This window comes from Symphodus melops, assembly GCF_947650265.1.
Source record: "Symphodus melops genome assembly, chromosome: 2".
NCBI lineage: Eukaryota > Metazoa > Chordata > Actinopteri > Labriformes > Labridae > Symphodus > Symphodus melops.
In genome coordinates this window covers 5,675,571-5,700,709 of record NC_136692.1, presented here as the reverse complement: position 1 = coordinate 5,700,709, position 25,139 = coordinate 5,675,571, and the positions used below count along the sequence as shown (strand labels likewise).

Genomic DNA, 25,139 nt, shown 5'->3' with positions numbered 1-25,139 from the left:
AGAGAGAGAGAGAGAGAGAGAGAGAGAGAGAGGCAGCATTGCTGTAGCGAGCAATTCCGATTATCCACTTCAGGAAGAGGAAGACGAGGTCTGGACACTAATTGTGCCTAACAAGAGAGACAGGCGGAGCTTTTCCCAGACCTCCAGCAGGAGTCACGGGAGATAACAGCGGGGACAGATGACAGCAAATTACAGAGCGAGGGACAGAAAGTATAAGGGAGAGGGTTAATTATTTTATTTAATAATGATCAGGGTGAACAGATAGCACGGGGGGAGGGGGGAGATACCCAATGACTTCCTTCCTTCTGTAGGCCAGCAGTGGAGCATCAACACACACACAGACTCTGCTGGACGAGAGCAACTATTACAAGACATTCAGGACATCATCTGTCCTTTACCCTTTTCATTCATCCATATCTGACGAACACAGGAAATAGGCCGTCAGTGTTTGGACAGGTGTGCTGTTATGGTGACTGTACTTTACCATGTATATGAAGGTTTTAGAAAATTAGGAAAAATATGATAAAGACAACGATAAGGAGCTGCCCTGAGCATAACACACATCAGCTCGTTTCAGTCTGGGTTACAGCCTTGTTCCTTTTGTATTTACTTCAACATGTGCACGTTTTATACGCACGTTACAGACATGGATATGAAATGCACAATAACTTCCCGTGATGCGCTCAGTACTTCGACTCAACGTTGTTCATATATAAGGGTAGATAATCAGTGTGCCAGTTTACATGTTGTCTGCTCTGTCTGGCACAGATCAACGACGGAGGCAGACTCACAGGCAGACAGAGAAGCTGTCTGGAAGTGACAGCTGAAAGTGATGGCAAAGCAAAGTGTTCAGACGGCTGTTGTACAAAAGGAAGGGCCGGAAGAGATTTCACAAACACACACAAGTTGAAATGGATGAGGACACAACATGGACATCAGCACAGTTTGTTCCAACAAGTCCTAAAAGATGTTGTTAGTGTTTTATAGTGTACAACAACGTTTGCTTGTTTTTCCTAATCCGAGCACAACAGCGTCAATTTGTGCCGACATCTTCCAAAAGTTTACAAGTCCCAGTTGATTCATTATTCACTTTAATGATGGAACATGATGGTTAAAGTACGTTTTATAATAAATACTTGATGTTAGCAGAGACTAAACAAACCAGAGAAAGCATCAGTGCTTGCAGCAGCTGACGGAGCTGAAACTTGACTTCTGGGTCTGCTGGAAAAAAGGTTTACTTTGAATGAATGCAGTAAAGGCTTCAGACTGTTTGAGGTATCTGTAGGGGTCACGGGACAAACATTTATAGGTTTGTGCTGTGCAAATGTCAAACCTTAACATTGGTGACAGAAAGCCCAATAAACAAAGTTGTTGTAAAGACGCTGAGAGAAACTATTGTGGGGAAATAAATCAGTGGGAAATCTACACTCTGTCTTCTATCTACACCTTTCTCCAGAGTAAGTCTTAGAAGACTGAACAGTGGCCTGAAAATCATAGAAATAATAAATACAGCTTCTCCACTTTGTGTGTGTGTGTGTGTGTGTGTGTGTGTGTGTGTGTGTGTGTGTGTGTGTGTGTGTGTGTGTGTGTAGGTCTGTGTGCGTGCATAAATTCTCATGCTTCATGATCTCTGTCCAGATGTTGATGGCAGGGGGTGACCTCTATCTACGGACAGACAGTCCAGACACACACACACACACACACACACACACACACACACACACACAGTAAAGCCTGCTCAAAGTCAGAAGGAGGTCATGTAAACTTACAGGAGAACTAGTTAAGGGGACAACAAATATAAACAGGAAAACCACCTTCCTCATCTTCTTGACTCCGGCGTTGCACACAAATGCTAATTCACCCCACAACACTGCCTCCAGCTTGAAATGCAGCCTCCCATATCAGCAATATGAATGTTGCTATAAAAAGAGCTTTCATGGAGCTGTTAAATATTGTGACTGAGATTTGATTAACTTACTAGAAAATCCCTGAAAAACACACACACACACACACACACACACACACGCGCGCGCGCGCGCACAAGCTCATAAACACCAACAAAGTGCGGTCGTCTGAGGCAATCAAACACCAGTGAAAAGCATCATCTATCAACAAGAAACAGAATCTCTTATGTGTGCAGTCTGACTTCAGACACGATGAGGGTGAAAGGAGGAATAAGAAGACTACAAACGTGTGAATATTCATGGGAAAAAATAACAAGTATGAGAAGGGATAGGTAAACGACCTCTAGTATATGCAAGAGAGAGAGAGAGAGAGAGAGAAGGTCTTGGGGTGGACGAGTGATGTTTCTGTTTAGCAGTCCTGCCTTATAGCCGGACAGTAACAGCATAATCACGTCTGCTCACTGTGTCCTTGATTGTCATTGGTGGGACTCTGCCTTGCCGTTGTCTCAATTCCAGACTGTGTGTATTGTGTGTGTATTGTGTGTGTATTGTGTGTGTGTGTGTGTGTGTGTGTGTGTGTGTGTGTGTGTGTGCATCTCTATAAATCCTTCTAAACTTTAATTAACTAACTGAGCCACAGACGTGGGTGCCAAAAAAACTGTAAGGCAGCAATGTTTGTGCACTTCCAAATAAACTAAATATAATCCCTTCCATTCCCGTCGGCCTATTGTGTGTGCTGTTTCTAATCCTCTGAGAATCGGATGTAAAACTGAGACAGCAACCAGTGCCAAGTTCTGCTTTTAACATTTAAACGTCTTCGTCTGGTAGCTGAAAATCAGGACTGGAAAATGGAGGAAACACAACAACGGTCTTTAAAAGAGGTTCGGTGCTGCGGCACTAAGATGCATTTCTTTATTGATAATATCCATTGATCTGTTTCTGCTTGAACAGATCTTGCAACTCCACAATACTGGGATGACCTGCAGCTCTGTGATCGATGCATGAAAAACAGAGCATATTTCCCACACAGCTGCACAAAGCTTACACTTTACATAATGTGATGGTACGCTGCAAGTGTTTTTTTTTTTTCTATAGTGACAAAATCGATCAATCAACCACAGATGAAGTCCAGTTAAAGACATGAAGTGCATGTACAATTTCTCTCAGTCTGACTTGAAACATGAAGCGCAGAAGTTGTTCAAATCTTAAAAAGTAACTCCTCCTCTCTGACTGGTAAGATCGTCAGCGGACATAGCTGATTACTTTGTATGACCTGTGGACACAGTGTTCATCTTTACGGGCGAGAGAGCCCGTACACTTCTTTTTGTCCATCATGATCCATTTCTCTGTCTGCACAGTTACTGCTGTAGAAGAAAGGTCTAACGAGTGTCCCCTTCACACTATCATGCTATCCTGATTTTGATCATGGAAAATGTAAAAGAAGTCAAATGTCATGTTATTTATTAGAGGGTAAGACTATGTGGTGGAAAGCATGACATTTAATTAAGATAATAATAGATTTTCAAAAGTGTCCCCTTCACTAATAGGCCCTGTCACTCCCATCCACCGGCTTAATGGCTCCCTCATTAATAAATTAGATAAAGGTGCAGCTTGGTTTATCTGACTTCTGTTCTCTCTCTCTCTCTCTCTCTCTCTCTCTCTCTCTCTCTCTCTCTCTCGTCATCCATCTCTTATCTTTTCTTTGTTTTGCTTTCCTCTTCTGTTCCCTCTGTTTCTTCTCTCCTCTGTCTCTCCCTCATTGTCTGCATTCTTTCCGCCGCTCTTATCTCTCCCCAAACTCTCATTCCTTCACATCCATCAGCTCACACTCCCCCCTACTGCATCTCATCTATCTTTCCCTTTATCACCATTCCCTCTGCTCAGACTGCCGTATTTTGCTTCTCCCTGAAATGTGTCTTTGTGTCATTCTTCTTCCCCTTGCCTTCCTCGGGATAAACAAAGTTTAGATGGTACCTACATGTACACATTATTCCATAACCTCCATTAGAGGTTCTCACAGTCAATATGCAATCATTATAACAAACGCAATGAAGCTAATAGATTTTAGCTTGAGGCTAAATGTGCTCCAGCGCAGTCCCGCACTACGGCCCCTGCTACAGAACATGCAAGGAGTGCTACTTACAATACATAGATATATAATAATAATCTGTTGTTTGAACAATACACTGCTAAAGTAAGATGAATCTTGTTGGGCTGCAAAAAGAAATTATTGGCTCTGACACAAACAAACAAAGAGGTAGTTTGTATGTTGTGATGTTAATAAGCTACTTGTTAGTTGTGTGGAGAAGCTTAAAAGAGATGTTCAGACCGAGCTTACTCACCTCACATTTAAAGTAAGAGGTGGGGTCAAACTGACTGTTTCGTAAAACTTACAGAAATCCTGACGAATGTAACAGCACGTTAAGTATAGCGAAGGTCGAAACCAACATTTTAAAATACCTAGCGCTCCACTTTTGTTATGTTTGGACATGGAAACGTCTTGTTTCAGGTTAGGAGAGGGCGTGTGGTCATTGTAGGAAGAAGCTAAAGTTAGAGTGTGTGTAGGAAACAACACCATAAAACCAGTCTCCTCAGACTCAGTCTTTGTGCACATTACCACCAACATTCACCTTCTGAAAGTCAACCGTTACAATCGTTATGCTTACCTGAGCTTCATGACAGGAAAACAGAACAATTCGATATTTAATATGAAACAGAAAACACAGAAAGTTGTGATGTAGCAGCTTTTGCTATTGCAGAGAATATTTAGCTCTGGACAGATGAACTTGTTTTTTAATGTGGTTTACAGCATAGATTTACAATGCTGCACTGAAGAACAGAACATGCTGAGTTAAAGGGACAAAACAACCACGTGCAAAATGCATGAGCAGTAACACGTAAACGTGTGCAAAAGAACTGTTGTTGAGCTCCGATCAAACTTTCACGTAGATATTTAAATCCTAGAAACTATTCACTTCCCTTCTCCACCTGTTCATGAGTTAATACGTTTTTACAAGGAAGTGTTCATGTAGACGACAGTGACAGAAGAACTGATCTTCCCAGAGTGCTTTGCTGAATCAAGGATCAACAACAAGTAAGCCCTTTGCACTGCCGCTCTGTTTTCCCCCTTTTTATTCCTGTTCTGTTATCTCCTTGTTTTAACTTTGTTATCACCCTCTGCCTCCCTTTATTCCCCATCTCCGTTCTTTAATCAGACCATGAAATGAGTGCAGAGGGTGACGGAGCCAAACCCCCTCCTCTCTGCTTATCTGAAGAGGAGAAAAAAATGATACGAGAGAAAATTCAAAAGAAGAGAGAGCAAGATGTAGAAAAGCAAGGGAGGATTGAGTGGATAGAGAGTGAGCAGCGTGATAAAAGAGAATCCCAGAGAAAGATGAGAGCAGAGCAAAGTACAAACAAAACTGCAGCAGAGAGTGATGTATAATGAATAAAACGCAAGATCTGTGCTCTCAACAAGTGTAGATAAGAAACAGAGGTGGAAAAAGCTGAAGCAGAGCATAACAAACAGAGATCAGAGTAACGAGAAGATGTCCGACCCTACACTTCGCCTGCAGCCGTGAAATAATCAGCAACGATAACCCAGGAAGGCTGTTTGCTCACCCTAACCCACCTATCAGGAGAGGAGAGAGAGAGAGAGAGAGAGAGAGAGAGAGAGAGAGGGTCAAGCTTTGACAGGACTGTAGGAGCTGGGATGATGCCTCGGACCTGCTGGAAACCCTGAGGAGCTAAGGATTAACATCTCTCCATGAGAGGACCAGTAATGAGTTCATTATTGATTATTTTTCCTGCTGATGGTGAGCAAATCTGGGGCAAACCGTTTTCAGGATCAGCTTCACTGAGGTTTAGGGATTAAAAAGGAAAGTTGGATGTGTCGGCAACATGGATGTATACTGAGGCTAAAAGTTCTCTTTCTGAATGTGAGCGATATGAATAAACAATGTTTAACTGTGTGTGAATCATTCAAAATGATAGTCCACTATGAAACGTTGAATGATATTATTGTGTGTGTGTGTGTGTGTGTGTGTGTGTGTGTTTAAAATGGAAAGAAAGTTTAAACTTAGTTGGAGTGTCTTTGTTGACACTCTCTTTTATATTTAAATGAACCTGGAAGTAGAATGATTATTAGAAGTTTAAAGATAGATTCAGTAGCTCTTTCCACATTATTAAATATAGACTTCCACAAAAGTAATGCAGCTTAATTGTCACTTGTGGGCCTCCATACATGTCATGTATCATGGTGACTGTGTCTGCAGAGACTCTGTCCTCTGCCTGGATTCTGATGTTTGGTTTTGGTTGACACGGGCTGTGGAGCTGGGCTTTTTTTTCTTCCCCAGACAATGACAGCAGGTGACTTTAGGAGTGGATTCAATTCCACTGTTGGATGCGATTCAAGCCAGCGACTTTGACGGACAAGGAACAAAGGGCAAAGGTGGCAAACACCTGCTGTGAGCTTGTGCCATTTCTGTACAGATCCAAACAGCAGACAGAAAACGTGTACAACAGGGGGATCAGAGATCTGCTCATTCTTTAAAATCAAAGTAGTTTTGCCCAGCAGAAACATGACTCAGACATGGATGTCTGAACTACATGCTAATGAAATCTTCTTTATAAATTCAAAATATTGTAATATGTTATGAGGTTATACGCAAAGCCAAATTAAATGTTAGTTTTTTTCAATGAGGAATATTCCAAACCTTAGATATATGATACATCTCTGTATTTTGTTCAAGTGACAGTTCAAGTGACAGTGCCCATAATATGCATCCTTTGTAACCATGACGATCTGCTCTACTATCAATCCTATGTTCAGAATCCTTCCAGCTGCTCAGTGCACCAGAGTCAGTTACATTCTCATCATGCCAAATTCATTTCAACACCTGCCTTGGCCATGCAGAGTCTTTCCCCTCTCTTTACTAGTGTGTGTGTGTGTGTGTGTGTGTGTGTGTGTGTGTGTGTGTGTGTGTGTGTGTGTGTGTGTGTGTGCGCGCCTGTGAATCCAAGCAGCAGGCGATAGTAACCTAATAAATCCTCTCTTACTATGTCTCCTGCAATAATGAGACACTTCTTATCTTTCCTCTCTCTCTGTTTCCTCTCTCTAACACACACACACACACACACACACACACACACACACACACACACACACCCACCCAGGGAGATTCAGGATTCCTCTCTCTCCTTGCTATGGCAACACAACTTTATACCAGAACATTTCTTCCCACAGTAAGAGACCCAGCACTCAAATAGTTCAGATCTTACTCTTAAAGATCTGCAGCCTCCAGAAAAGAGGCAAATGTGAAAATGAGACGGTTAACCTCTCGTGAGATGAGAGGTTAACTAAAGACCAGGTTAAGCCAGTCGACTGAAGAGATGTTAACAAAGTGAGAGTTGCTGCTGTGACGGAAACACAGCAGTTATTACTTTCAAGTTGACTTTTTTTTTCCCCACAAGATGAAAAGTCTTTTCTCCACAAGTGTTTAGTCTCTATAAATAAGCATCAATACTCACTTCATTTAATGACAGACCAAATGTGCTCAAAGAGCTCAGAAATCCTGGCATCCCAATCAAGTCACATGACACTCTCAGAATTCCCTCCCATTTAAAAGACTTTTAAAAACGTAAACCATCAAACACTCAACCGAAGCCATACACGCAACTCCAAATCCCACCTACCTGCATCTGTGTGGAGGGAAGCTTGAACTACCACAGACTGGTAAATAAGCGATGTTTCAGGGGGAAGTGCAGAAATGAGACAGCGTTTACAAAGAAAAGAGAAGTGTTTCATGTCGCCTGTCACAGAAACGGCAGGCAGCGACCGTATTGCATTTCACCCGGTGTGAATATTTTAGAGCACTTCTCCATTGGTGTAGTGAAATGTTACACTGAACCAGCAGCAGTGATAAGACTCTTCACTTCTCTAAACCTGTGGAGTCAGGTTTAAGGAAAACCATGTTTCTCTTTTGAGGCCGCAGCACCAATCCTCTTGATTCTTTTAAAAAGCAGCTGAAAGCGTTGATGTTTAGTCCGGCCTGAATGTCCACCCGGTCTACCTACTGATCTATGTTTTACTCTGCCAATCATTGTTCCTGGTGATATCAGGGTGTTCAACGTCAGTCCAAGAAGTACTCATGTGTTCCTGTTTTTACATGTATGTTGTTGTTTCTGCTTGATGTAAAGCACTTTGTGAACTTTTTCTGTGAAAAGTGCTGCAAATCATTGTCACCTACTTACAGTTTAAAGTGAAAATATTGATACAAACCGCTCCTGAAAATACTCTCCAGCAGTTATTTTCTCAAGTGTGATGCTGAGCGGATGTTCACTTTGACTTTGTTGTTGTGCTCGGTGTCCATGTAATGCTCGAGGCTGTGCTATGTACCAAAGTTACACATTTCCCCAGAGACAGCCCCAGGACTTTATGAAATAAGTCACATGTTGCACCTTGGGATCTTATATAACACAACCAGGATGAAATACACCAATTATCTCAGAGAACCTGAGTAAAACAAAAGCAACATATACACTCCACCTAGAATAATTTTCCATTTGGAAAAGGGAGAACAGTGAAGGAAAAAAAAATCATGAAAAAGGAATAAGAAAGTGTGTGCATTAGTCCTCTCTCTGGACTGGATGTCATCTGTGTCTTTGCTGTATATGTCATGCAGCTCAACACTACCACCCAGTGGTCAAAATAGTGAAGTACAAGCTCAGCTTTACTTCCATTGTTACTGCTGTTGCTTTGTCCGTCAACTTGTTTTTCTGTCAAATTGATCACATTACAGATGACACTCAGTTTCAGTGGTCTAATACTGAGCGAAGTTAAGAATTAATATAAAGCATTTTATTCTACTTATTTCAAAATTTGTTTTTTAAATATTGGACCTACTGTATCTATTTTCTTTTCATTACTGTTAAATGTCACTAGATGTCCGAACGGCATGAAACAATTCTGAACTGCTTCTTAAGAGACTCTCTTTAACAACTGCTCACGTGTGCACAACTGGACAGAGAAACAAATCAAGAAGAGACAGTGAAGCCACGATTCCCTTCTTAAGAGTCTGACTCTAAATCTGTTGGTATTTTCACGCTGAAATTAATCTAGCTACATCCAGCACTGTCAGCCTAGTGCAAAATGAAACCAAGCTCTAATCTTCGTGAAGGATGAGGGGAAACCACATCTTACCTTGTTGCATCTCTTAGTTGTCTCATACGGCCCTGTGATGAACTGTGCCCCACTTTTCTTTTTGAGGATGTCAACATAACCTGCAAATAAAAAAAAGCTTGCATGACACATCAAAGCCTTTTTAAGACTCTGCAGACAACCATTTCTGTTCCAAAACAGTAAGATTACGTGTGTGAAATACTGGTGCTTTGTAGTGCACACAGTGTGTGATGTGTTGAGTCCAGAATAAATGACCTGGCAAACTGGCTTTTGTGGTGTAAATGTAATAACAATGTGTTTTTGGATGTACTTCCCTGAATATTTGTGTTTTTATTTACTTAAAAAAATGCATTTAAAAGAGAAGAAGAAGAAGAGAGGAAAAATAGTAACCTACTTTAAAAGGCCCACACCACTTCAATACTGTGGGTCAATATCAGGACAATAAAACTCTTTGTTATAAAAGTTGCAGAAAAGAGCAGAAAAGTGGTGTACTTAATGAGTCCAATACATTATTAAAGAAGCCAAACCATTCTCGTTAAACACAAGGTGTGGGGGGGGGGGGCATAATTGCATTGGTGGTTGTGTTGTAAGAGGCATCATGGGATGCAAGACTTTTAGCAGCACAGGGATCAATAAACTGCTGTGAATGAAAACTGTCCCTTGAACTTGTAATAAGTTAGAGTTTCCTGAGTCACTCCATCCAGTACTCGTATGTCAGGCTGCTGTTTGGGGCTGAGCAGGTGTATGACAGTGGATTTTTAAAGATTTTTCTTCACAAACAGCTGAAAGCAAAGAATCGCACTCAGAGCTGTGAGGGGTGAAGTGAAGTCATGAGAGAAATATACATGAGCTTCAAAAAGCTCTGAAGCTTTGTTAAGCTGAGGGAAGCACACACGTTCAGGTTATTATTTTGACCTACATCACTCATTATTCACATTATCATTTCAGCAGTTATTCCAACAATTTTTTTATGGTTGCTTCAAACACACATTGTTGATCAGGGATTAGCATACATGATGCTGCTCTAGGGGACCTGCTAAGGAGAATTTAAATTTGACAGCACTTGGAAGTGATTCAAGTCTAATGGATGTCACTTGTTTCATAAAAAGAGTATTTACAAACTCTCTGGTGCTAAATGAAAAACCCTATTATCATTGGCAGGTCAACTCTAACAGCCTCCAAACAATGCAGAACTAGAAAAGGCCCCTTCCTGTGTCCTGGTTGGCTCTATCCACTGTGATGGACAAATTGACCTGGTTTGAAAAGACACTCACTCAGAACACAAATAGAAGAGAACTGTGAAAGAAGAATTATGACGAGCTGGCATAAATATGACTCATATACCTTCTAAATGTACAAAAACATATATTTGTTATGTCACATATCATATCATATTGAAGAGAGAGTTACCTGATGTCTCCTTATTGTGAAGTTTAAAGAATATTAAATGAATCTATGTGACACAAAAAGCTGAGTTCATCCTACACAAACAGACAACTGAACCTTTAGTGGTATCTGTAGTTCAGCAGAGAAGATTTACAGATTACACTAAGAACTGCAGGTTAAAATATCTCAAATAATTAGTCCTAAAGACCATCCTTCACCAGGTCTTTCTCTTCTCACACTCAAAAAAGAGATAAGGACGTTACTGTGAGTGCAGCATGCAGGAAACGGAAACAGAATATGACTAGTGGCGCACTACAGCAGCTTTATTATGATGTGAAAGCCCTTTGTGATACATCTTTGTATGAAAAGTGCTATACAAATAAAGTTTGATTGAATGATTGATGTGCTGTACAAAGTCAAGAGACAGGCTACGCTACATTAGCTTTACATTATATTAGTGCAGGGACACAGCAGCGCAGTCTTTACCCACTGAAGACTCAAGTGGAGACAAGGGACTTACTCAAGACGACAGAACTCTTGTTTGAAAAACTGGACAGATAAAAGTTGTGGTCAGTGTGTTAATGTGAAAAGAAGAAGAAAGGAAGCCTGTGTTAATTATTTCCACAGTAAAAATAAAAGGCTTTTAGAAATGCAGAATCACAACGTTCACGCTAAACCAGCACGACGCACACAATTCTGCTTTCATGAATCGTGTTTCTGATGTGCATGCATCACACATTCACACACACAAAACCTGAAGCCACCGCTGACGTGTCCGACTTTCTTCTAACCTGTCATGGTGAGGACGCCGCAGCAGAAGTCTTTGAAGCTGATCCTGCCGTGAGAGTCGCAGTCCAGACATCTGACCAAATTCTTCACCTGGTGAGAAACACAGAGAGAACGTGAAGCCAATCAGAGAACACCGGACGCATTTCTGATCACTGATGGTCATTTTCAACGCAGGTTATTTTCTTCTTTGTGACTTAATAAAACATTCATGTCCGTTTGTTTAAAACGGAAACATCTCTTTGTTCCGTGATGCTGAAGTTGCACTGGAAATGTTTATTGTATGTCAAAAATGAACAGCAATTCAGAAACATTTACAAACAGCAGCCATGTTTAATTCTTCTTTAAAGATTTAAAGAGAGAAAGCGGGCAATGACATCAGGGAAAAGGAAGTCCCCTCAGATTTGAACCCGGGTCGCCCACTTGGAATACTTTAGCATCTATGCATTGGGTGTGGGGGGGGGGGGGGGGGGGGGGGGGGCTAACTGCTAGGCGAATCACACCCAAATGTACCCTACATTTATATAATAAACTGTTGCAACATAAAGCAGACAGCTAACAAGAACCAATTTAAGCAGCAGATTTAGTAAACCTTTAAAAGCTAACTGTTATTTAAGCTCCCCTTTTTCCCTGACTGAAGGCAGATGGAGGTCTGAATCAAACAAACCTCACATGAGCTATCCCACTTCAGTACAATGAAAGTGACCAGGGCATGCCCTCTGCACACAGTGACTCATGGACCTCCCACATTCACATCGCTGAAGAGGCCTGCAGCTGAGGACTCGCCATTGTTGAATAACACATCACGCTCTTTGCAACCCACAACCAGCACAAATTTAACTGCTCTAATCTTAGCCAGGTTTGGAGTCAAATGGAAACTACCTCAGGGATTAAAAAAGAGTGTGATGTGACTTGAATGGGATGCCAGGATTTCTAAGCTCGTGACAGTATGCGAGACACATGTCCATGCAAACGGACAATTAAATTTTATCTTATTTTAGAAGAAGCTAAAGCTAACTATAAGCTACCCTAGGATCCTCCAGTTAAGTGGAGGACAATGAAACGTTTTAGAGGATTTATTTTGGATTCATGAGGGACATGTTTCAAACACAGGAATAATATTTTTCATTTAACCTTGAATCAACCAGGTGATAAACCCATTGAGAAGAAAGTCACTTTAACAAGGCCGACATAAAGAACAATAGAAAGTGAGCTCGTTATTTTTTGTGTATTTATTGCTATTGACATTTTCATTGCATATGTTTCTCATACGGTGCAGGCCTATACTCTTCAGGTGCTGCTAAAGACTGCTGACAGACTAATTAGCGTTTCTGATATTGCCCCATTTATCGAGGACAAACTGAAGGGTAAAGAAATGAGGTCAGAGGAGCAAAGTGTAGGATATGAGCAAGTGCACATCTACATGTGACAGTTCAACTGGGAGAAAGAGTCACCTCCTGCTGTGTCCCATTGTAGGTCAGGTCGTCACCGAGCAGCCGCTGGGATGTACGCATATAGGACAATGACATGAGAGGACAACACATGAAGTGGAAGGAGTATTTGACTTAATGCAGCTCATTAGGCGTAGTCGAGGTTTACATATGGTACTTTGAGCTGTGTAAAATAGAACCTGTTCTGTTTTTACCTGTGTTAAATAATGTATTTCAATACCAGAATATCAACTTTATAATTCAGTCACTAAATACAAAAGACCCCTTAAAGTAATCATTAAAAAAGTCAAAGGTTAAAAACGCTGATGCACTGTGAAATGATGAAGTGTGGGATCTTCTTTCGACTCTACAGATTGCATCTACATCCTCATGTCATCCCTTTTCCCAGGTCAATGAAAAGCGTTCCCCCTGGAACTAATCAGAGCATCTGCAGCGTTCCTGCTGATGAGCAACACAACACTGGGGAGCCAATCAACGTCAGCGATCCATTAACCTGACACACGATGGGAGACACAAAGCAGCGCAAGGGAAGACAGACTTTTAAAATACAAGCAGTCATGTTCTGGATTTAATGAACACGAGGCTCTTTGGGTGAAAAAAGTTGCAGAACATGCAACATTATTTTACCCTTTGTGTTGGAAGTTTGTCTTTCAACATGACCTGTACCTCAAAGCAGTCACATGAAACTAGTACTTAACTACACTTTGGAGAAAAAGGCTTTAAAAGAAAAGTGTGTTTATTCTTGCAGAGGGCAGAGAGCTACACGTATGAAAAAAAAATCATTAAACCCTTTTTGAATATACATTTCACCACAAAACAAACCAACAGAACAGGTTGGTGGTCTTCCTTAAATGACATCTGATCTGACATGTGAGGGGAACGCTCTTTGAAGATTGTCTTTAAAGATCAATACACAGTATTTACATTATTCATCAGAAACCTTCATGGTGAGTGTGAAAGTATGTTGTCAAGATATGTAATTTATTCATATTTCCAAAAACAAACTTGAGTCAAAACTATTTCTAGTAGGCCAAATAGGCTACATTAAGCCCTCATTTTATAGTCAAATGACATTCCTAGTCACTGTTTTGATTTGATTTGATGGGACTTTATTGTCAGACATGACAATAAAGGGACCAAATGTGTCTATTATCAAGCCTTTGCAATTAAAGTGGTAACAGTGAATCCACTCGTTCAGATCAGACAAGGACCCTAAAAGAGGAGCAGGCTATTTGCTGAACTCCACCTTTACCCTCTGCAGTGCAAGGAGACCAATTCTTCTTTCTGATCTGACTCCAACCGTGAAAAGCTCTCGTGTCAAACCCTAAAAAAAGAACTACATGCACGTGAAAGCCTTTGTAATATATATTCAAGAAGCAAAGGCAGCCTTTAGTGTCATGCAGAGTTTGGGAGAATGATGAGTGTGTTGCAACGTCTGAGCTTTATAATGGATTTGAAAAGGAGAGTAGGCACCACTGAAGATGGAGTAACATGTTCTCTCACCTGTTCTGGTTTACCGAACTGTGAGCCCAACTGCACCAAGTCTTCAAGGAGGATGAGACCGTCCGAGTCCCCGTCACACACGTCAAACACCTCTTTGAGTTTCCTCACCAACGTCAGCAGGTGCTCCGGCTGCGGCAAACAGTCTTCATCCATCTCTTTTGTGGCTTTGTTAATTCGCTTTCGGGATGTTTCTCCATGGCGTGAACCTCAAAGGCACCATGTTGCTTGAATGCGCTCGGGCTGCGTGCGCGCGCGCGCGAGTGGGAAAAGTGGAGGAGCTCGTGGATGCTGGGTCTGCGCGCGCGAGAGAGGGGGAGTGATGCTGGAGAAACAGATGACTGGTCTCAAACCGGAAGCGAAGGTCTGATAAACAATGTTTTTCCATTCAGTGTAGTTTAGTCAATTTTCGTACAAACTTAGGCTTCACATTGTGTTTGTAAAAATGTTGTTGCTACAGCCACACAATGTAAGAGCAGGGGCGTGTCCAGACTTTTTTGAACTAGGGTGGTTCAACGAGGCCACTATTTTTGTTTACCCTTTCTTTCCCCACCAAATATATGGAACTTGCTTGTACCTCTTGAAAGGTAGTAGAATTGTAACAGTTGAAGAAACACTAAAAATAACACAAGCATTTTTTTTTTCCTTCATTGTTTATTGTGACATGCATGATAGCTTTTCAAAGTACTTTGTGCAACTGTTTCATGTTGTGTTTTACTTTATCTTTTACCCATTAGCTTTATCTACAGAACAACAAAAACCAACGCTAAAAAGTTCTTTACATAATGTACTTATCCTGACAATACACAACACTTCAATAGATTAAATAAAACTCTGAAACAAAAACAACAATGTAGCAATAAACATGATGGCACAGCGCTTTCACACTTGCAGAAAACTCCTGATATTTTCCAGAGCACATCCCAGATCACCTGCACAGATAAGATGAACTTTGAATGTTGCCTAATTTATCCTGTTACTTGAAACTCAATCTTATGATCCCAGTTCATTGCTGCATTCACAATTTATAACTCATCTTTAACTTATTTTACTTACTCATTGACTCTTAATCTTTCTTGGTCTCCATGAAAGTAATGTTCATAGAACAACTTGATCTAAACCTCTTTTTATCTTTTGGAATATTTAACCACCTTGAAGTAAACCAAATTGATCACTCACACTTAAATTCTGCCTTAGGCTTGCTGCTTGACTCTCTCTGTTCCCTATATTACGTCAGAAAGATTCAAGTTCAGAGTTGTTGATACAGTTCATAAACATCTTTTCCCATCTGACCGTGACCATGACCCAATTCTTGGTCTTAGTAATCCGATTTCTCTGTTCTTCCAGGTCTGCAGGGATTTGCTGAAACAAACCTTTTTTTCCTGTTGTTTTTTTTTTTAAATCAATCTAACCTTTTTGTAGACAACTATTTCAATGTTTTAGAGCCATTTTTAAGTAACAGTCATTGAAAAACTGAGGGAAAAAAGTATATGCTCATTATCATGAATATACTTAGCATATGATAAATATGTTCATATTTGATCTCCAACCAAGGGAAGATCTTACAGCATTAAACCACAGCAGCAGATGTTTATAACTGAATGAATGCCGATTTTTTTTCGGTCACAGAAACAGGAAATATTATTGAAGGGATTTGTTCTCATTTTAATGGGGTTGCAGAAGCTCTTTGAGGAACTTAAGTTTTTTAAAGCACGTATCTCAGCCGAGTGTCACAAGATGACCTGTTAGGGAATATTTTCTTCATTTACACAGATATATTTCTACGTCAGGGTCAGTGAGACACCCACTTCGCTACTATTTATGTTTATCATAGCATACATCCGAGCAGGGGACGCCTAAATAGGAAGTGTGTTTACTGTTTCAACTTCCCCAATCGTTTTGTCTTCAAGAGGATGTCATACATATTACAAAAACAGAGAGAGAGAGAGAGAAAGAAAGACAGGGAGAGAGCCTGCTGGTTTATTCTCACTTTGATGATTCAGTCGTGTTCTTGCAGTCAAACATGCAGGTTGCTAGTGGTAGAAAATCATTTTGGATTTACACTCTTCTACTTTCCTTTCAACATTTTTGGGGTGAGTAATTTAACTCTAGTTAATCCTAAATACTTTATTTAATTTTACAGATGTACTGATTTTGGAAATTAGGGCTGATGCCGTCTGTTTTTTCAAATGAGCTATGAGATTTAATGTATGTAAGTTGTCCCTCTTGAATTGTCACTGGAACAGGTGATTTCTTTTGCTAAAAAAAAAATCTTTTGAAATTGGTGCATACAAGATTATTTGCCAGTTACATGTTTAGCTGTGGAGTTTAGAAAAGAGAGAAAAAGGGAAGTTGTCATAAAATGTACAATACTTTGAACAAACAATGCTGTGTACCGTAAATTCCGTACTATTGAGCGCACCTGGATATAAGCCGCACCGGCTAAAAATAAGTAAATAAATGTATTTGTACATATATAAACCGCACTTGATTATAAGCCGCAGGTGTCCACGCTATAACAAGAGCTATTTACACAGACCTAGGCTACCGGTAACATCCGCAAATACTGTAGCGTCCGTACGGACGTTAAAGGACGACGAGAGCGTTCAAATAATAACTTTTAATAACCCGATCACTGTCGGCCGTGACCACGCCGTTTACAGCAGAGAACAACACACATAACTTGCCGTAACAATCCAACTCTCTCCCCAGCGTTCTCTCATACAGCCACTCAACACGTTCTCACTGGTGCATTCACTGACTCTCCACATAATCGGAATTATGAACACATTATCAACTACTGACTTTACAACATGAACCGTTACAATACGAAGCCTAGCCGACGGTGTCTGTAACACGGCTGATGAAAAAGATGACCGTAATATATTTCACAAGAAAAAGTCCATCCATTCACTGCCTCAGAATGACTTCATTACTCACTTCCTCAGTCTCTGTTGTCGCTGTCAGTGTCATCTTAACGTGCAGCAGCTCTGTTAGCTTATTTGACAGCCAGGTCGATCGCCTTTAACTTGAAAGCTGCATCATATGCATTTCTCTGTGTGTTTGCCATGATGAGGGTGCGTGCATGAAGCGCAAAATGACTGATATTAAGATCCGACGTGACGAAGTCAAATGTTTTTGCGGCAGAAGCTCATTGTCCCCCATAAAAAATCCATGCATTAGCCGCACCGGAGTAGAAGCCGCAGTCCTCGAAGTGTGAGAAAAAAGTAGCGGCTTATAGTCCCGAATTTACGGTACTTTACGTTTTTCAACACAAATTGTTCCATCAGCTGCAATCACTGGTTTGGTAAAGATGTAGCGCAACCACATGAAGCAATCCCAGCAGTGTTTGAAAGTACATTTTTCACAGCTACACACTCTCTTTAGCTTAAGCAGGAATTTGTGCAACTCATTTGATGCCTGTTGGACTTCAAATTCTATTGTTGATAGGAAGACTATCAGCCTCCACGTCTTCTCCCACTCTTCCAAAACCTAAACTTCACATCCACCTGAGGACCGAGGGATCAGTGGTACTGGTCTGCAGGGCCTCGCAGGGCCACCGAGGGGTCCTTTTCATGTTGTACAGACACAGAGAATGGGTAATTATTTGGGGTTTTATATTGTATCTTTGTACTGTGGTGGGCCCCTGTGATTTTAGTTTACTTTGGTATTTTTCTTGCTTGCTTGAGGTGGACTCTCAGGAGGTGCAGTCAGGTGCTGAGGAGGTACAGTTCACTGTGAGGTTGCAGGACGGAGATTCAGGCCAACATGAACTCTTCTGCTGTCTCTACAAAGACCAGGTCGGTCAATACAGTGCCTTCAGTCCCTATTTGCAGCTGGAGCTCCAAAAAGGTATGAAGCTGCAGCTCCCTATTTTGTAGAACTCAAAAGTGGTTGTACGGTTAGTGTGTTGAATCTGCACCCTGTCCTGATTCTACATGTGGTTTAAAACAATAAACACTCCCATCCGCTGCTGCATGCAGGTGCTTTCTGTTGTCTCTCATTGTCTTCAGCACTGTGGGTGTGTGGTGTAGTTACATCCTGCTCTTCATACAGAAACCACACACCCACACACACAGTTAAACATTAAACAGAATGAGTACTGGCTCCAGAGTTGAGGGTTACAAGTAACGGTTTGGCTGGTTAATGTGGCAAACCAAGGTTGTTAGCATACTTAAAGACCATCTGAAGAATGTTTGGCATTTGGCCACAGCCATAGCATGAGAACGAGGTGTTACAACCAGTGAATATTGTTAATCCGTAACCATTGTATTTACCATTAAGTGAGACTCTGTGGTGGTAGTGGTAGACCACAACTGTTTATTTATCCGACTAAAAGCTAAGAGAGCTTGTGGAATGCAGTGGAACCGCAGCTTGCCAGAATCTCCAGTGAGATAGTCGCAGGTGAAGGACACACATGAGGTAGCTTAAAATAACAAATCTTCTTGTCCTTATAGAGAACCATAATCTTTCCGGGAAAAGGCAGACAACAATCCTGACTCCAACGCAGCCGGGGCCAACCAGTAAATAATTGTTTGATATCACCGAATGAGCTCTCATTCAAAAAAGAATCAAAACATATTTTGCGTGCAAAGAACCCAGATCCGATCCACAATAAAGTTTTCTTTTAATTTTTTTTTCATGATCAGACTTGTTGCCGCTGCCCACCCTTGTTCTGCAGCAGCAGACAGACGTGTGGCATTTGCTCTGCAGAGGCTCGGCTGCGTACCCCGGTGGTCTGTTCTCCCTCTACCTGGCTGATCATGAACTACCTGTTGACGTTCAACGTGCCAACATCATTCACCATCAGGTCACCTTCCCAGTGCCTGTCCAGGACACTCCACTGGCTTTATACCAGTGCCAGTACAGTGTCCTACTTGGAAGACAATGGAGCAACTCTGAACGGAGCCTCTCATTGGCTGTGTCTAGAGGTACGGATTTACGGTCAAATGCATGTGTGTGGTTTGGTTAGAGCGTAAATTTTAACATAAAAATTGACTGGTTGCTTCTTTTCTCCTCTCTCAGGACTTCCCCCTCCCTCATCATCAGGTAAAAAAACATGATTCATTATCATGCTGCTTGTGAATTATGAGAATGATAGTGTTAAATAAAGTAAAATAAAGTCATACATACGCTGCAAAGAAATGAGTAATTGAGCAATGTCAGTAGGTGCATTTCCTTCTGCTCCAGTGAGCATATTAATAGACCTCACACTGATTGTGATGTCTGCAGATTTACCTCATGTGGACTGGCCTCTCGTTCTGGGCTCCTTGGCTGCTGTGGTTTTGTTTCTCTGTTCGTTGACACTTGTGGTTATTGTGGCACACAGGAAAGGTATTGCAAACATGAACCTCTGACTTCTTCTGTTTTCTCACTAATAAATTACACTGTCATGAGTACTTTCCGGTGTGAAGAGTAACACATTTACTTTTACTCCTACTTTTAAGTAAAAGCAGCAGCAGAAGAAAAGAAAAAAAGGTACACACTACATTGGTGATAAGATGACTTTGTGTGTTAGAGATATTTATGTGAACCGCCTTACAGCAGTGACTCATTTAGAGTATAAAATAGTACAAGATTTAGAGTATGTAAACAGTAGAAATCTTCATTAAGACTGCAAATTCATGCTGTTCATGTACACAGCAAGACTGTGATTTATAGTTTGACTATGTATAAATGGCAACAGAGGAAAAAGCGGACTTTATAAAACCCTCTAAAATATCAATTTCTTATTATAGAATTGATTTATAGTATTGATTTATGGCTTTTAGAGGTTGGTTTTTAGATTGCTTGTTACTTTGCTCTGCCTTGTTGGTAATAAATGTCACTTCTTTCCTCTTTCAGAGAGGAAGCACAGTTTTGGACCCAAGTTCATTCTAAGGATCACGTTGTTGGTGTGTTCATAATCTATCTTTTATCCAGCTTTCTTTCTTTTAAATGTTTTGAGGCAGTGGCAGCAGTTCGACAGTTATTTGAAAGAATTTAACGAAGCAAACCAGACCTTGAAAATGTGCTGTCTTCTTGCTGTTTTTTTGCAGACCTGACCCTCAGACGTAGAAGCTTCACCTCTCAGGTAAATATTCATCTCATCTTGAAGATTAAATATTCACTGAGGATTTTGAAAACATGACTAAGGTGCCTACCTACCTTTAAGTAGAGCTAAACAATTAAAAACACAGGATAATAAGAAATACATGAACACACACAGACAGATTTACACGGATGCAACTTTGCCAACATCTCCAGAACCGAGACTATAGTCGGACTGTAATGCCACTTGATGCTCGACACAATAAGGGATCTTCAGAGGCATCAACTCTGCACATAAACTGGTTCACAAGACTTCTTAGGGCAGCTTTGAGAGTATTAACTCTTAAATTCATAAAAACCTCACTGGCACTGCAGACGCTCAATCTCTTGAGTAATACTCTGAAATTTGCAGCCTCAGCTACTTGCAGCCTCTGTTGACTTGCTTCCGTGTGGTTTACCCTTAAGTGTGAAGTGCACAGGTGTACAACACGCTCTTACCAGATGCTGTTTGACTCTTTCGTACACAGTCTGAGGTTAGCGTGTGCATACAGCTTACACTATTGCCTGTAAATATCATCATCTTCTCTCTTTTTTTTGTGTAGTAAAGGGATCAAGATACTTCACCATATAAGAGATATCAGCATAATTATCAGTCAACAAAGTTTTGATTCTTGTCCTCTTTGGTGCAACAGATAAACCCAGAACATGCAGTCAGCAGTTGTATCAACACCAACTTTTCTTAGTCTGAAAACAACAACATCATCTGCATGCATATAAGAGTTCACTAGACTGTTACAGGTCATGAACCCACTGTTACCAGATTTCAACTACAGGGACAGACAAGCGACATAAAGATTATTAGAATAGTTGGAGGCCGATAGCCCCATGTACGGCGGCATACTAAATCTGACCTGTGGCTCCTTTCCTGCATGTAGTTCCCCAGTCTCTCTCTCTTCCTGATTTCTGACTCGGTATCCACTGTCCTATCTCTAAAATAAAGACATAAAAAAGCTGCCCAAAATAGAACTGGGGACAAAATTACAACTTGTCTAATGCCATTACTTACTGCTAATGGGGCTGAAATACTAAGGCCCCTTAATACCAGAATAGTCTGGTGGGTGTGCCATAATTACCACTATGTGAATCTTAAAAATAGACCCCATGCAATAGTGCTTATAAATTGGATGAATTTACTGCTTGTTGTAATACTTTCATAAAGAACATTAAATTGCTCTTAATTTCACCTTAAAGCATGGTAAACACTGCAGTAGTAATGTTCATTTTTACACATGAAGCTACCCATGTCTTTCTTTCTGACCTCTTCCTTTGGTATTTGCGGTATTTCTGCAGCCTTCATGTTTGTCCTTTAGATTCCCTTTGACAAACATCTATTTACCTCTCTCATTCCTGTGCTGTAAACACACAAAAGTACACACATACTGTACGTATTACACACTGTCACTTAATGTACATACAAACCCACATACACTCCTTATCATCCCAGATACTTTAACAATGTTGTGCAGGGTTCGGATCTGCCTTTGGATTCATTGTAATAACATTCATATTTGATAAGCTGAACTGCCCTCCAGGCTCTCTCCTTCTCTTTGTGTTACCGAAGAGCCACGTTAGAGGACAGAACACTGTCATCACCAGCTGACAGAAAGACCAACAAGCTACAGTATCATGAGACGGCCCCGACGGGAGGCGAATATTTAATATCAGATGTGTCTGGATCTGGAGTGTCCTTGTTTTATCTTGTACTCAAAGAGAAGCAAATTGACCGAGAAACACAACCATTTTTTAATTCCTCAAGACAAATACATCTTATTTTTGTACATACTACTGCTGCTATTTCATTTAAAATTGTATTCAACTTTAGCTGTTTGAATTTGCTGTTCGTGCAACCCAACTAAAAATGAATATGTTAAATAGAGTTGTAGGACAAAATGTCTGTGCAGTCTTGGGATGCTGTGGCTAACAACATCTTACTGTTGAATCTCTGTGAATACACCAAAGGTCATTGTTGTTATTTCTGATTGTCTCTATGAACTCTGGTGTCATGGGATATCAGACGACTCAAAACTTAAATCATGTGGGAAGGAAGAGGTGACTTCTTAGTTTTAAGGAAGTGCAGAATACAGCCACATTTGCAAAAAAAGAAAACACTTTGTTCATATCCGTTTAGCTGGAGAGCCGATTTTCTTCTTCAAAACAATCATGATGAAAAATGTGTGGAAATAAATAAGATTGTAGACTACAGTTATTATTATATATTATAGTATTGTATTTCTTGGAAAGGGTTTGACAATGAGAAATTTTAGAGGTTGATGTACTGACAACAAGCGGAAACCTGAATGTTAAGAAATGAATCAATAGAAGAAGTGCAACAAGCTGTAGTGGCCACTTGAGTGTCCACTTGAGGCTGGCTGCTAATTCAGGCAATCCCCATTAAGTCCCATTTTTAACAGTAATGTGGTTGATTTTTTTTTTTTTTTTTTATCAAAGTCACCCATCTTAATTTTATAACGGTGAATACGTAGCTGTTTGCAAGGAGGTTACAAGCCACCTCTTTGCCTGTTTTTAAATTGATCAATAGTTAAATGAGAAATCATTTCCAATACAGTGACAATAACCTCTCTTCAGAAATCAACGACTGATGTCACTGAAACTACGTCCAGCACATGACTGGCAATGATGAAAGGGATAAAATAGTTACAATATACCTACAATTTCCATACATTCAAATATAAGCAGTGATATGCATTAGACAAAAGAAAAAGGCCGAAGTTAAATTCCATGTGTGTTAAACATACCTGGCCAATAAAGCTGATTCTGATTCTGACATCATGCTGAGATGTATAACAGCTTGCTCGTGTGTTTTTATGTTGTTGTGCAGGAATGGACAAGTGCTGACAGACTGACCGCAGAGGGCGGCTCCAGAACTCCTTTATGGAACTCAATGTCAACATTCACAAGCCCGATCCATCAGATCCATTAGAAAAGTTTCTCTTTCTCTCACTCTGCCACCTTAATCTGCTGAAGGAGACTTTCTGCATGCGCCTTGTTTGGTCCATCCAACACATGCACAGCACACTTTTCACACACCCATTCACTCTACAGACATCTAAACTTCATTTCTTTTGCAATTCAATCAGTGTTTATGTAAATAAATCAGTTTAAGTAAGTGTTGATTCAGTGTCTCTCCCTTTAAATTGGAGGCTCTTCTAAACTGAAAAGTTCTGGTTTTGTTCAAATCGGTTTAGGTTGTTTTGGTTTTTTGTAATTCCATTGTGCCTTGCTGTTATTTGGTAAGGTTTCCATGTGGTGATATAAGGACTTCCCTTTGAGCAGGCCATGAAAATAAAAATACAGATTATTATTATTTTTAAAAGTGTGACTGTGGGTTTTTTTCATAATATGCTTTACTTTATAAGACGACATAAGAAACACCTCAGCTCACATCTTTCAATTAAAAGTTAAATGTAGTTCTGTTAAATGATCTGCAGAGGGCACTGTTAAGACATGATTTAAACGTTAGAAACATATTTGCAGGAAAACAAAAAGAGCTCCTTATAGTGAAGCAATGAGTCTGTGATATGCCTAAAGCCTGTCATGCACTGAAAAGTGCTTTTTGCTTTAAACGTGGGAACAAGAATCAATCTAAAGGACATTGAATTCTGGCACTCACTATTCTTGTTTTTTGATCTTCTACATTGTTGGTGAGTGTGCTGAGACAGTGTGAAAGTAAGAAAGTGAAAGGACACAGGTGAGATACACCTTCCACCTGTTTATGTGGGGGTTTTTTTATGGTGGACAATAACTCAGCAGAGAAGGGCTGTCATTGTACTACAAGAAGCTACAAAAAGTCAACTCTGTAGTAACATTGAGTTTTATTGAATTTGCCTGTACAGTGCTTTCCATCAGCTGCACACCCGGACACAGGGATTTGTATGCATTTGTTCATTTGTATTTCCTAGACATAGACTCTCATACATTTTGTCTGAGCCATTGTGTGGGAAGCCACACAGAAGATATTCAGCTCCAAATAGCGATGAGTGATGAAGTTAAACATGCTGATGAATTTGAGTAGCACTCTTGCTGTATTGAAATTCCTCATACAGCAATTGCTCTAAGCAGCTGATGCCGTCTCCTATATTAGTGAACAAGTATGTGCAGGGGCTGAATAAGGAAAAGTGTAGGCTTTTCATTTCCCACCTGAAAGTTTTGGCGCCTGGGTCGGGTTAATAATTCAGTTCAAGCTGATGCAATGCACTTTATTCACCTGGTAAGTCATGACTTTAGATTAGCAGACAAATCAAGCCTTTCATTTTTTTCAGGTTGTTCTCCTGTCTCTAATGCCTTCACAGGCACAATATCAGAAAGCCTTGTGAAAGATCTCATGTTTCAAATGCAAAGGCAAAGGTGAATTCTTGAGTGTTGCCTTTATCAAACACATGGAAGTGAACAAAGCTTGAATTGTCTGCACCATCTTTAAAAGCACCGTTGACCTTTACTAACTGGCTAGCAAGCAGACCCTAAATGAACTTAAAAACCAGTTATATCATTACAAAACGAAACGTCTACTTTAGAAATGCCAGGAGATTCAAAGCTTGTCTGTCTTTACGACCATTTCACATTAAGCAAATGTTTGCAGAGTCTTTTTGACAAACTGAATTATCTTGTTTTATTGAGAACATATCAACTCAGATATGTTGTACTGTTGTACTTACAAGTCATGTCACCTGATTAGATAACTGCAGGCTGACTCTACCTCAACTGTACTCAGAGACAGTTTGACACATATTCTGTACATATGAGTGCATTTGTTTTATTATCTGACTGTACAAATGGTTTTTTTTTTTGCTATAAGAGCTACATTTAAAGTCAGGTGGTGGGGGT

General features: G+C 40.4%; 2 protein-coding genes across 3 annotated transcripts in view; one reads left to right on the top strand and one right to left on the bottom strand.

The window, feature by feature from the left end:
* The window catches only part of rab11fip4b (RAB11 family interacting protein 4 (class II) b), a 49,135-nt gene extending 34,682 nt beyond the window's left edge, over positions 1 to 14,453 (bottom strand). For both annotated transcript variants that reach the window (XM_079338270.1, XM_079338271.1), the window contains exons 1-3: positions 14,211 to 14,453; positions 11,262 to 11,349; positions 9,106 to 9,185 (exon numbers count right to left, since the gene is read on the bottom strand). In XM_079338270.1, coding sequence (XP_079194396.1) covers positions 9,106 to 9,185; positions 11,262 to 11,349; positions 14,211 to 14,363 — 321 coding nt within the window. In that variant the 5' untranslated portion in view covers positions 14,364 to 14,453. The remainder of the gene's footprint in view (positions 1 to 9,105; positions 9,186 to 11,261; positions 11,350 to 14,210) is intronic.
* A 1,757-nt stretch (positions 14,454 to 16,210) lies between these two features.
* Positions 16,211 to 23,622, top strand: LOC306820434 (uncharacterized protein). Its single transcript, XM_079338273.1, has 11 exons — positions 16,211 to 16,300; positions 17,658 to 17,806; positions 17,897 to 18,059; positions 18,665 to 18,730; positions 18,857 to 19,138; positions 19,233 to 19,256; positions 19,440 to 19,541; positions 19,655 to 19,685; positions 20,052 to 20,101; positions 20,246 to 20,280; positions 23,137 to 23,622. The coding sequence occupies exons 1-11, from the start codon at positions 16,231 to 16,233 to the stop codon at positions 23,236 to 23,238; spliced, it is 1,074 nt and encodes a 357-aa protein (XP_079194399.1). The 5' UTR covers positions 16,211 to 16,230; the 3' UTR covers positions 23,239 to 23,622.
* Positions 23,623 to 25,139: the final 1,517 nt, after the last annotated feature.